Raw genomic sequence first — 13,761 nt, forward strand, 5'->3', positions numbered from 1 at the left:
ACAATGTCAAATCTTTGTTGACCTATATCCTCTCAAAAGCATATACCGGTACTGCAAAGGTAAATTGTATCACAGAACTCACCTTGTACCTCTTGATTGTCATACGCATGTAGATAGATTTTTTTTTCCCTAAACAATTTTGTCAAGGCAGAAAGGTGGTTAGTTGATAGCATGTCTGCCTCACAGTTGAGAGGTCCGAGGTTTCATGCGCTGTGAGGAGTTTGCATATCCCCCCAGCATGTCCTCCCATGCTTGCGTAGGTTTTCTCTGGGTACTCTGGCGTCATCCCACATTCTAAAAACATACTTGTTAGGTTAATTGAAGCCTGTAAATTGGCCATAGGTGTGAATGTCAGATTATATGATTCTTTGGACGTGCCCTGCGATTGACTGGCGACTAGATCGGGGTGTACCCCAGCCCCCACCCAAAGTCAGCTTGGCTAGGCTTCAGCTCAGCCGTGATCCGAATGAGGACACGCGCTATAGAAAATTGATGGATGGCATTTGATTGAATTCCAAATTGTATGACCTCAGGGGCATTTGACTTTTGATGTTGATGACATATCAAGATTTTCACATTATCCATGTTAAGTGAAACAGATTTGTTTGGAAAAATCCATCCATCCTTTGTCTACAACGCTTGTCCTCATCAGGGGTTGCTGGAGTCTATCCCAGCTGACTTTGGGCAAGTGGCCGGCTACGCCCTAGACTAGTTCCAGCCTATTGCAGAACACACTAAGACAAATAACTATTTGTCACTCTATTCAGACTGGCGCTCTATTCAGACTATTAATTTTTATTTTTGTTACTACATGTAAAAACAGTGTTTTACTGGCAGCGGTGAAAGTGCTGTAGTTTTCTACAGTATGTTACTGCATATATATATATATATATATATATATATATATATATATGTATATATATGTATATGTATATATATATATATATAATTTAATTTAATTACTGTATTTTTTTACTGATTATTTTACTGTACTAAGTATTTTACTGGAACGCTGCCACTAAAATACTAATAATAATGTTTGATGATTGATTTTTTAAAAAATATAATTATATACCTTTTAACAGCATGTTAACTGTATTGTTATTATTTTTCAATTTTTAAAATACTGTACTAATATTTTGTATTCAGAATTTGCATTTAGATATTTTAGAATAACTAAAACAACAGTATAGGAATACAAGATTTTTCTTTGCTCTACATTGCACTCATATTACATACACGCACTTTCACTCTGCAGCCATAAAGTACTCCAACAACCTAATCCCCATCATGGTGACCAACTCCACTTTAATTGCCTTGAATCAATACTGTACACTTGTTGACTGCAAAAAAAATATAATCTGTTTATTAATCTTCTGGTATGGACCCCATCAGAATAGTGTGGCAAAGGTCACACACTGCTCGGTGAGAAATGCTCCTAAAGAAGATTAAGTACACAGGCTGCTGTGTCATTGGAAAACAGAAACCTGCTAATTATATTTCTCATATAATTACTAGGACACTTGAACAAAATACTGTCTTCTTTTGGCATTAATCAACAAGGGAACAGTGCTGACCTTTTGTAATTCAGTGTCCTAAATGCACTAGATATTAGATATACTCCCTAAAGTCAAGCAAGTTTATCTCTTGATTTTATCCGACTTTTTTTGTGTAGTGAGTGGTATATTTCGATGTTCCCGTAGTTTCCAAATAGTAGCTCTATTTCATGTTGAGCCTAAACAATTCATATCCTCTTCAACAGACTGATGTTTATGTTTCAACCCAGCCTGACATGCTGTGTGTTTCTCTTACAGCCACCGCAGAGGAAAGTCCAACTGGTTTGTTTGGGTTAGACAACGGAGGAATGAGGGGAGGAAGACAGACAAATTTGGAGTGGTGCGTGGGGTTGACAGCGAAATGGGGGTGTGCAATGCTGAATTGTAGAAGGAAGCCCAGGAAGGTGAGAGAGTAGAGGAAAGAAGAGAAAGATGTTGTGGTGCCATGGGGAGTTTGATGAAGCTGAGGACCAGATCATTAGAGGGAGGCAGAGGAGAACGCCGAAAATGACGTCGAAGTCGAAACAGAAGTGAGGAGAGAAGGAAAATTAGTCCATGTAAGGGGGGAAAGAGATGGAAGGGGAGAACAGATGTTGGGAGAATGGAAAGGATGGGTGGGTTGGGGACCTCGGGGTTACATTCCTGAAGTGCAACCAACCTGGTGCTGCTCCTCTCCCCAACGTAAACACAGAATGGAGAGGAGGACTGACAGTCTGTCACAGAATTAGAGAAAGATACATGTCTCAGAGTGGGAGGAGATTCCGTAAAAATTTATTGAACTCAGAAATAAAAGTGTTTGACAGTTGACATTATTAGACATTATGACAGTCGGAATTAAATGTTGACTCCATCATCCAATCGTTGCCTTCTACTATTAGTGTCCCCCATTCCATTCTTTTTTTCAGTCCAAGTAAGAGGGCATCATGCCTGCCACCCACAGGTGCTACAAATTGATATTTCAAATAAACCTTTCTCGTTGCATTGCTTTAAAACTGTAGGTTTGCTGGGTTGCTTCGCATGTGCTGTAGCGTTAAAGCAACGTTCAGCTGATCAATTATTGGTGCCAATGCTACATCTAGTGGCCATAGAAGATGATGCAGCTCTTTAAATGAATGAGTAAATACAGAAGCTGCACTACTGATAAAAAGCTCCAAATAGATATACAGTAAGTGGGATTCAGTAAACAAAAGTTTATTATTGCAGTTGTAATTTATCACTGCATCATAAGAGGCGTTTCTAATATGTTGTTGATTACCTTACTTAAAGCCAAACATCAACCTAATTCTGTTTATGAAATAGGCAAACTATTACTTGATTTTTACTTCGTGCATGTAATTGATATCCAGTATTTTAATAACTGAAAAACAACCATGTAAACATATATAAAATAAAAGATATGTGAAAAAAGTCACACAACAGCGCAAAGTCCCATGAGGATCTTACAAAACAGGCTTTCCTGTCATCACATAAATAAAAATACAAGAAAGAAGACCCTGTCCTTAATATGTCGCCACAAACAGGTCCAGGTTGAGGGTAATGCGACCTTTAGGAACACCTTAAGTTAAATTAAACTGTTCAATATCCCATTTTCCTCATCTTTTATTTCTATCCATCTATCCATCTATTCTGAGGGTTGTGGATTTTCCTTCAGCGGTTCACAACTGCAGTGTCTTCTCTCTTTGGCTTTATTTGAGGGGCTTTATTTCTCTGGAGGGAAACAAGGGAAGGTAAGGAAATAATCACAGATGGCAGGAAAAATATATTAAATTTTTTTTTTTTAATTAAAAAAAATATATATATATATATTTTTTTATGGTCTATTGTTTTTCAAACCAGTCAAATAATAATTGCCATGGATTGGAATAACAAAACAAGTTACTATTGTATTCTGGGATGCAATAAAACAAAGCAAATATGATAAATATGAACACATCCCAATATTGTGGAATATGCTCTTGATTTTAAATGGAGAATGACTATCAATGGATGTCTTTTTCAGTGATTGTGTAGAATATTTATACTGAAGATCTTTTTAAATAAAATTTACCTTGGATCTACAGCCACATTATTTCCGTTACTGCTGCTCCTGTTAAAAAAAAAAAAAAAATCGAATTAAAATTGAAATTATATTCAGTACAGTCTAAGTCTAAACAGCAATAGTGTATTGTGACACATGCATGAACACTTCACTTACTTTTTTTGCTGTTTAATGCATTTCCATACCAGCACGAATAGAATCATTGCGGTGACGAATACTACTGTCCAGATAGTTGCTTTTAAAATAGGACTGAGACTGTGATACTTTGGAACACCTGTGGGTGAGAACAAATAATATACAGTACACTGTAGGCAAAAACATTCAAGTGCAAATTACTTAGCGACCAAGCATACAATACTACATTGCCAGTGATGTAACGAAAGTCGAAAAAAGAATCTTGTATAAAACAGACACTTTTTTAATATCTAGACTATTATGTTTTTCGGTTTCATGAATGAGTTTCTTTGGAGTCTTTTTTTTTTAACCTATTGAAAGTTTTCTGATTTTCTGATACCCACATGAATAATTTGTGGTAGCCAAATAAATTATGAAAGTAAATCATCCTCAAGGGTCTAAAAGTAATTTGGATGTACAAATTATTTTTAAGCAGGTTAAAAGCAGTGCCGACCTCTAAAGTCCATCCATTCATCCATCTCTCACAATGATTCAGTACAGTTCTACACCGCTGCAACCTACAGCCACCTTAATAACAACATCATGAAATGAATGTCTCTCTGACTGTCAATGAAAATTGAACAAGCAGAATATTTCATACGTTGTTATCATATGTATTTGCTAGTGATTGGAAAATGAAGCCCTGCGTGGGTTTTCTCCGGGTACTCCGGTTTCCTCCCACATTCCAAAAAAATGCTTAGTAGGTTAATTGGACACTCTAAATTGCCCCTAGGTGTGATTGTGAGTGTGGATGTTTGTTTGTCTCTGTGTGCCCTGCGATTGGCTGGCAACCAATTCAGGGTGAACCCTGCCTACTGCCCAAAGACTGCTGGGATAGGCTCCAGCACTCCTCGCGACCCTTGTGAGGATAAGCAGTATAGATAATGGATGGATGGATGGAAAATGAAGCTTCAAATTTGCTTCATGAACCAGTTTTCTGACTCCTCTAGATGGCACTGTTGGTTTAAATAAACAGGTTTAAGAAAATGGCTATATAATACAATTTTATTTATATACTGTTGAATGTAGTACTCACAGATAGACACCGACTCCGATGTGGAACCACCCACAGAACAACGAATAAACCTTTCTTCTCCATAAGAGCAGTTGAAGGACACGGTACTGGAAGTGTTGTACAACTTTGTGTTTGGATCGCTCTGTTCGCTCACATTCAGAATGCTCCATGTCGGGCCGCTGCTGTTCCCAACGACATTCCACATAGCCTTGGTGTGTGGATAGCCTCCGTGTGAGGCACAAGTCAAGAGGCAGCGATGTGCATAACAGGACGTTGTGACTGCAGGTTTGCTGTAGTTGGCTACCAGAGAAGAAAAGTAGGACAGCCATGCTGGATACTTAGTGTGCCAATTGAGTTAAACACAAAGGAAACCATTTTGAAGATATGAACATGTACCTGTCACATTGAGGTGTATGACTGTGACAGAAACATCTGGCCTTTCATCATACTGAATGATGCACTTATAGTCTCCACTATGTGAAACCTTCAGTTTGATCATTTGGACTGTTGCTTTGTTCTTTTCCAATCTGGTGTTTTCCCATCGGGCCTTTTGTATCTTTCTCAATGCATGGAAGCCGTTCACAAATTCTCCACCCTTTTGAAGGTAGAAGAATGTGATCGTCTTGTGCCGGTCCACAGGGCAGCGCAAGGTCACATTCTCACCAACTTCACCACTGAGTTGAAACTGAGCAACACTTTCTGCAAGAGAAGCAGAAAAATCAAAATCAGCTGTTATCTAGAGCTTCACTTGAGCAAGTTTCCACAAAGCTGAATGCCTTTACCAAGCTTGAAAGTGAGAGGGAAAGTTGGTAGTTTTGATAAATTTGTGGTTGTTTTATTTGTTGGTTATTTTAGCATTCCATTAAACTTTGTGAAGATTAGGCCACTTCAGAAAATGGAAGTCACTTTTTACCCTTTGGGTTGCAGTGGAACCATGACCACCACCCCAGATTTTATACAAAATCCCAAAGTAGAGTGATTTGATCAATTTTTTTCATCCATTTTCAACTCTGAAGTGTACCTTGGACTGGTCGCCTTTCACAAAGTTGTTGTTTTTTTTTAGGTCGCATAAACTCATATATACATTTACAACTTTTTAAACTCAAATTCATACGTCACTGAATGGGAAGTGAATCCATGTTGGCTCCATGGAAGTGAGCTGCTACACCAAGGGTCACCAACATGGTGCTTGCGGTAGCTAGGCAGCCCCCAGGGTCCACATGAGGAGCCTACGGGCTTGTTCTCTAAATAATAAAATAAACAGCCTATTGCAAAGTGATCATTTGCAGAGATCTACATAAGTGTTGCATATTGATATTTATCCGTTTTCTACTATGTTAAATCCTTGTGGATGATTATTGTGAGAAATAATGAACACGATCATTGTCTTCACAAAGATAGATGATTAATTATTCACATGTTTCCAGGTAGTGATAGCACATTTGTTATTTCAGAAGTGTATATCAAACTGGTAGCCTTTCACGCCTCGGTAGTTATTAGTCATTGATTAAGATTTAAGCAAATGGACGGACAAATATAGCATTCAAAGTTTCACTTCCCTCTTTGCTGTATGAGTCACAGGATATGGGTCCATCCATCTACATTGAGATTTAGACACAGATAAGGCACTCAGTGATTTATTTTTCCCAGCCATGGTGGAGGCTTGTGCTCTGCTGAGTGCTTTTGTGGTTTATCTATTGTAGGGGTGCCCAAGTCCAGTCTTCAAGAGCCCCTATCCAGCCTGTCTTAGGTGTAACCTTATTCCAACACATCTGATTCAAATGATCAGCTCATCAGCAAGCTTGGCAAAAGCCCGCTAATGATACTGATGATTTGAATCAGGTGTGCTGGAATAGGGATACACCTAAAACAGAATGGATAGGGTCTCTTGAGGATTGGACTTGGGCACCCCTGATCTATCACGTCCCACTGGAGGAACCAAGGAGAAAAGTTGTATCCGTACTCTTGGTAATAGCTTATTGTGCACCAAACAAAGGCACCACATAAAACAACTAAACACTCTTAAAAACAATCTGATAGGATTGAATTAGGTAATTTACTGTAGCCTACAAACATGCATCCATCCATTTTCTATATTGCTCATCCTCATGAGGGTCATGGTGAGCTGGAGCCTATTTCAGCTAGCTTTGGATGAGAAGCATTGCACACCCTGCGTCGCAACCTCGCAGGACACATACAAATAACCATTCACACTCACATTCACATTGAAGGACAATTTAGAGGCTTCAATGAAAGTAACGTGTATCTTTTGGGGTTCCCAACCTCATATCTGTGAGGCAAATCAACCATCGCCCACCTACAAACATTTCATTTTAAATTTGTCAATTATATTTTTTAGGGTAACACTGACAGATTTGTTGACATTATGACTTCATGTCCTACAGTAGACATTGCACACATACTGTACTACTCCAAACAAGATCATTTGTACAGAGAATGAGAGGTATCTAAATTGGTTCACCAATGATAATTGCTAATGTCATAACATGCATACCATTCTTCAATTTAAATGCCAGTGTAAAATCACAACTACTATGAAGCTATGTTGTTATCGAATCCTGAACATTATCAATATCATAACATTAGAGTAGAATTTTATTAAAATAACAGTAGGTTATATATGTTTAATATTTGATTTCAATTTATTGTTACTGTTTTCACTTTGGAATATGAGTGGGTTTGAAGGTCATGGCTTTTTGTGGTCTTTGAGAGCTACTCTTTGTGATGCATTAAATATCATTTCCTCTTCAGATAATTGTTTTTTTTAAATAAAGTTTAACTTCCAAGTTAGTAGTCAACTTCCTCTGGATTTGGTTTCACTTCCATCATCCTCTTGAAAGACATGATCTCTGTCTCTAATCTGATATATATCACTTCAAATACATAGAATGCAAAACTCTGCTCGTGACTTTTGCAAAGGTTCAAATTTGGAATTTTACCTACAATACGACTGCATCCTCATGTATACAAAGAAAACATTATCACATTATATTTATTATCAGAAATATTATTTTGTAGTTGCACATCTCTCTCACAGTATGATATTTGTGGTTTGAAGCTTCAGCCCTTGGAGTTCACATGTCGACCCCATAGGATTACTTTAACGAGTTTCTGCAGGTACATCGGCTTCCTCTCACATTCCAGACTCATGCAATTTTGGTTCATTCTTGAATCTAAATTGTCCATTTGGTGCAAATAATTGTTTGTCTACATGCACTCTGTCACTGACTTGGGTGTAGGCTATCCAAGTCAATTGGGATAGGTTCCAACTCATAAAATAAATTGATTCATTATTTTGTTGGACTACAAAAGCACGTGGATTTTACTGCTTAACATATATTCCACAAACACAAAATTAATCAGAATGCTGTGTTTAGACTAGTGGGACTACTGGGACTGCATAGAACAGATTATAAAGGCATTCTTATTATTGTAAAGACAATTTTAGGGTAGGTTTCCTCTTTAAATATTGTATGTCTAGTTAGTTTTGTTAACAGGAATTCATTTCTAAACAAGAAATACAGTCAGGAGCTGACTAAATTCACTGTTAAAGTATTTTTCAATAGCTTTTATCCATTATTTTGAATCTAAAATGCTAATAACGTGTGAATGTTAAAACATCCATCCATCCATTATCTATACTGCTTGTCCTCCCAAGGGTCGCGGGCGTGCTGGAGCCTATCCCAGCTGTCTTCGGGCAGCAGGTGGGGGACACCCTGAATTGGTTGCCAGCTAATCGCAGGGCACACAGAGACAAACAATCACACACACTCACAATCACACCTAGGGGCAATTTAGAGTGATCAATCAACCTACCAAGCATGTTTTTGGAATGTGGGAGGAAACCGGAGTTCCCGGAGAAAACCCACGCAAGCACGGGGAGAACAAACTCCACACAGGGAGGCCGGAGCCGGGATCAAACCCACGACCTCTGAACTGTGAGGCGTACGTGCTAACCAGTCGACCAATGTTAAAACAACTAATATTTAGTTTTGATGATTTCAAGATTCATTTGAAGCAATGATGAAAAGCGTATGCATTGTTTTACCCATGTGTGAATAGTCACAATCCTTTCTGGTCATGTGATCAGTACAGTTTGGTGGTTGAGATTTGAGGGTTTGCTATACAAACACTCAATAACCAGAGCACTGCGTGGACTTCCAACATGACAGTCCATAAAATCACTGGAAAACTATCTGTTGGTTTTAACTGAAGCAAGCACTCACCTTGGGAGGCCCAGGATAAACTTACAGTGAAAATTAATGTCAACAGTCCCCGGAGAACACTTGTTTTTCTAACAAGAGAGAATGAAAGTCCACTTAATATTTGCCTTCACATTAAGTTATCAAGAAGAAACAAGAACATGTGTACATTATCATCTACTGAATCCTTGGGTTGCAGCGATATGTACCTTTTTCTCATAGCAAATACTGTACTGAAAACTACTGACTCACATATAGGTACAAGCAGGACAATGGTGGAATTATTACTTACATGAATTGTGGTTCAACCCAAATCGATATCTGTTGAAAAGAACAGATTTCAATTGTAAAACACATGTCCACAGTCATTTGAATTATTGAATTATTATTTGTTGAAAGGTAATCATTTCAGATAATCCAGATAAGAAAGGTTTGTCTTGTCTGTGTCATTGTATCGTTCAAAACTCAACCGTAAGGACTGTAATAATAAACAACAACAATAATAATAATGATAAAAAAGTTGGTTACCCGTCTGCATTAATCACGACGACTGTAAACCAATCAGTTGAGACCACCAAAATGATTTATATCACCATTTCACACATGCCCATGCATTCATAATTGTTGGATTTTGTTATAAAATAAAAAAAATACGTTACTTTCCATAATTGCAACGGCAAAGGTTACTAATATGATGAGTGTTATATAATACAGTATACACTAAAGAAACAAAATGACTGAGATAAGGAAAACCTAGAAGTAAAATAAGATCTTACCATGGTGCTGTCTTCGGATGCGAATGAATGTGAGTCTGGAACTGGGAGAGTGATTTGACAACTTCCTCTTGACTAGGGCGGAACTTGACTCGATTACACGGTAACAAATGATATGCTTGGCTAAACAATGTGTCATGTCATCTTCCAAACCGCTTATCCTATACAGGGTCGCGGGGAGGTGCTAGAGCCTATCCCAGCCGTCAACGGGCGAAGGCAGACTACATCCCAAACTGGTCGCCAGCCAGTCGCAGGGCACACACAGACACCGCCACTGAGCGGGAATCGATCCCACGCTGCCCGCACACAACTCGGGCGTGTGTACCACTACACTATCAATGACTCCTAAACAATGTGATTTTTCTTAGTTTTCCAACAACAGGGCTGAGCATCTGGCGGTCCACACTCTGAGGTGCCCAATTTGCCATCAAGTTACGTGGTTTCCCGTAAAATGCGTAAGATTACGGCACGGCATGGTCACGTGACTCTAGGTTTTGGCATTGTTGCGTAGCAACAACGTAGGCGTAATCTAGGAGGAGCACGGGAACGAACTGCAGTTTGCTATGCTTCCCTCCACAGATTGAGATTTATTTGGGGGGGGGAAGAGGACCAGAATGTGGCTAAGTTCTATTAAAGTGTTGATTTTGTCTGTGAAACAACGCCATTGAAAGCTAATCTTTGACGTGAGTAGCATCCTTTTACCGAGGCAGTGTGCTAATCATAGCTAGCTTCTTAACCCTTGTACGTATTGCGTTGGGGTCAAAATTGGCTCGTTTTTCAAGTCAATTCTGGGGTCAATTTGAACCCAACACAATACTGCAAGGCTGTAAAACACCGCTAACATTCTAATAGTAGTTTAGAAAACGATTATGAATACGTCTACTTGTTTGCATGTGTGTTAAACGCAGTAAAGTTTATTCTTACCAGACGTGTTTATACTGTGAGTTATTTGCACTTTTTTTTATTTTTCTACCACTCCACGATTGGTAATTTAATGTTGGGATTTCATTAATATTGGTGTCAACGTTCGTCACGAACGAAAACGGACGAACACAGTGTATGTGAATGTACCAATGGTCTCTGCAAGCCTGGACCAAACCCAGCCCATTAATGTTGGACGCTGTCGCAACTGCTTGCTCTATATTTAACATGGCACTCAGTTATTAAAAAACACCAATTCCAATGAAGTTAAGAATTTATGTAAAACGTAATAAAAACAAATTAGACATGTAGACGACTATTTATCTTTAATGTGCAATACATTTTAATTGGATCAGTAAGTCAAATTGTTTTCTTTAAGAGCGGTAATAATGCTCCCTGCATAATGTTACAGTGATTACCAATAATATTAACTATACTTTTTAGGAATAAAACCTGTATGTGTGACGTCAGATATGTTAATCCAAACTATTAACATCATTTTTCAAATTGTGTGTTTTGTAATTCAACATACACTTGCTGCTTCTTGATCTGTCCATGTGTTTCATATAGGAGATGACTCAGGAATCAATCGATGCACGTAAGAAATTTATTCTCACCACGACGGGAAACTTCTATGAGTTAAAGACGCCATCCCTTCTGAATGACAGCCCAGAACTCAACAACTTCTTAGATGATGGAAACCAATTTGTCTTGTCCGTCAGCAGACATGAAAGTAATCTTCACCTGTCAAATAAGGTAGCGCAAACTTCAACTATCACACAGATTTCACCCCCCCCTTTTTTTAAGTGCTTCAAAGGAGCCTACATACTCTATAACAGCAACTTTTACTTACAATTTCATTTGACGTCTTTTCCAACAATTGTCAACAGTTCCCTGGTGTCTCAATGAACATGTCTGTCATGTGCTTTCATCAAAATACAGCCTGTGTTCCTATAGCGTTACCCATTTTATATTATGATTAAGAGAGTGGAGGCTCAGTGATTCCATACAAAATATGCAGTTGAGTCATCTGCCAAGTCAATTTTCCATTTTCTCCCTTGAAAGTAATTCTTTTTCCTTCATTAGATTGAAGAATTGGAAGCCGGCGGAGAGAAAGTGTTGGTGTTCTTCAAGCTCTACCCCACAGTGATCACAGAGGAGAACCTCCACCAGAGCATTCTTGTGTCATCCATGCTGGAGTCCCCTATCAACACTCTGTACCAGGCTGTCAGACAGGTCTTTGCGCCTGTGCTGCTCAAGGATGAACGCTGGCGTTCGGCGTTTGATCCAAAGCTTGCCAGTTTGCTCAGTGAGTTGGAGCTGGGTCTGGGATCAGTGGTCCGCCAGTCCGGAGCACAACCTTCTGACTTGAAGAGAGGGCGCTCGGAAGATGATGTTTTGGGTATGTGCACACAGGCTGATAAGTTATACAGGGGTCAATGTCCAAGGTCCAGCGAGTTGCAGTTGTAGTGTCATTTTGTCATTTTCCCAAGTGTTTGGGAGATTTTATGGTCCAGTGAACCCAAGGTTGAACTTTTTGGCCATAGGTGTAAAATGGTACATTCGACGCAAGCACTAAACAGCTCATCACCAAAAGAACACTATAGCTAGCATTGATGAATATAGGTGTGTGCCATCTGCATAGCCATGATAGCCAACATTGGCGTTCTGAAGCGTTTGACCCAAAGGTAACAACATAATACAGACTGAACAAAAAGGGCCCAAGTGTGACTTACCGTAAAAAAATGGTATATCAAATCTAGCACTACATTAGCTACATTGTTAAATGCTTTTAAGATAATTCTTATCTTTCAAAATGGCCACCTGTGCAACTTTATCCTACAATTCATACAACGTTGTGTATGTGTCTAACCTATGCAGGTATTCTTACACCCAGTGATGAGTTCCTGTACTGGGCGGACGTATCAGAGTCTGCAAAGAAGACCAATGTGAAAGAAAGGGCGGCATATTTCAATGAACAATTTAATCTTGTAGAGAAGGTATGCAGATAAAACATTAAATGTAAAACTACCTAAAGTGAAAGTCAATGCAAACATTCTTTTTTCCAGGATATGTTCTGCAGGCCCAGTAGTTGACACAAGGCATTCTGATTAATATTGCGTTTGTGGAATATCAGTTAAGCAGCAAAATGCACCTGCTTTTAGCCATCTCAGGGGGCGGCCATTTTGTCACTTCTGTTGACTGAAAATGACATCACAGTTGCTTAAGGCTCAGATAACGACCAATCGCGGCTCACCTGTTTTCTGAAGGTGAGTCATGATTGGTCGTTATCTGAGCCGCGAGCAACTTCGATGTCATCTTCAGTCGACAGAAGTGACAAAATGGCCGCCCTCTGAGATGGATAAAAACGGGTAGATTTCTCATATTCCACAAACGCAATATTAATCAGAATGCCTTGTTTCAACTAGTGGGACTGCATAGAACATATTCTTGAAAAAAATATGTTTGGGTCGACTTCCACTTTAAAGTTAAGTTGATCACCAATTTTTGCAATTCCTTTAGATTTTGTGGGTAAAATCAGTAAAGGTGAACAATGAAGATGTTTGCTTATAAATGTGATGTTTTCAGTCAAAGCCAGACAAAATCATACAAACTACACTTGTGCATGTGTTTCCTTTAGGAGTATTGTGGTCTGGATGGATTGTCTTTGTCCGATGTTCTGGATCTGGTGGAGCAGAGCAGAGACACACTCGATGGTGTCTGGCGGCAGCTTGATTATGATCCTTACCCAGAAATCCGCATGGTCCGACTGATGGATGTTATTGGTGAGAACTACTCACATGAAGGCATTCTGCTTCCAATCCGAACATGTACTGTTTATCATTTTTTTTCCATCGGTGTACGATTTCCCCCAACATTTCTAAACTAACATGGATCTCAATAATGTCACAATACCGATGCACATTTCAGTGTTTATTGACTAGCCTAGCAGCCCCCATGTTTTTTTCCCCAGGCAGTTGTTTGAATTAATGCTATCATAAAGCCCGAAGGCCAGGTTAGATGCTTTACAATGACAATCCGTGACTTTGGAGTTGAGTTG

The 13,761-nt window shown here is 39.0% G+C and overlaps 2 protein-coding genes across 10 annotated transcripts in view; one reads left to right on the plus strand and one right to left on the minus strand.

The window, feature by feature from the left end:
- Positions 1–2,310: 2,310 nt before the first annotated feature.
- LOC147144650 (T-lymphocyte activation antigen CD80-like) lies at positions 2,311–10,205 on the minus strand. The gene is made up of 8 exons (XM_086035239.1): positions 9,783–10,205; positions 9,299–9,327; positions 9,031–9,098; positions 5,180–5,482; positions 4,805–5,083; positions 3,751–3,868; positions 3,604–3,642; positions 2,311–3,263 (listed from the first exon to the last, which is right to left on the minus strand). The coding sequence occupies exons 1-8, from the start codon at positions 9,783–9,785 to the stop codon at positions 3,242–3,244; spliced, it is 861 nt and encodes a 286-aa protein (XP_085891365.1). The 5' UTR covers positions 9,786–10,205; the 3' UTR covers positions 2,311–3,241.
- A 4-nt stretch (positions 10,206–10,209) lies between these two features.
- The window catches only part of dync2h1 (dynein cytoplasmic 2 heavy chain 1), a 116,945-nt gene continuing 113,393 nt past the window's right edge, over positions 10,210–13,761 (plus strand). For all 9 annotated transcript variants that reach the window (XR_015087414.1, XR_015087415.1, XR_015087413.1 and 6 more), the window contains exons 1-5: positions 10,210–10,462; positions 11,271–11,456; positions 11,787–12,102; positions 12,582–12,700; positions 13,342–13,486. Coding sequence is in view for 2 of the 9 variants with exons in the window: in XM_086035227.1 (XP_085891353.1) it covers positions 11,274–11,456; positions 11,787–12,102; positions 12,582–12,700; positions 13,342–13,486 (763 nt within the window). In the remaining 7 variants the exon portion in view is untranslated. The remainder of the gene's footprint in view (positions 10,463–11,270; positions 11,457–11,786; positions 12,103–12,581; positions 12,701–13,341; positions 13,487–13,761) is intronic.

The sequence above is a fragment of the Filicampus tigris genome, chromosome 7 (genome assembly GCF_054856515.1).
Source record: "Filicampus tigris isolate MCC_2025a chromosome 7, RoL_Ftig_1.0, whole genome shotgun sequence".
Taxonomy (NCBI): domain Eukaryota; kingdom Metazoa; phylum Chordata; class Actinopteri; order Syngnathiformes; family Syngnathidae; genus Filicampus; species Filicampus tigris.

Coding starts and splice junctions, on each gene's coding strand:
- LOC147144650 (XM_086035239.1), bottom strand. Junction 9,099..9,298: donor TGGGTTGAACCACAATTCAT/GTAAGTAATAAT, acceptor CTCTCTTGTTAG/AAAAACAAGTGTTCTCCGGG. Junction 5,483..9,030: donor TTTATCCTGGGCCTCCCAAG/GTGAGTGCTTGC, acceptor CTTCTCTTGCAG/AAAGTGTTGCTCAGTTTCAA.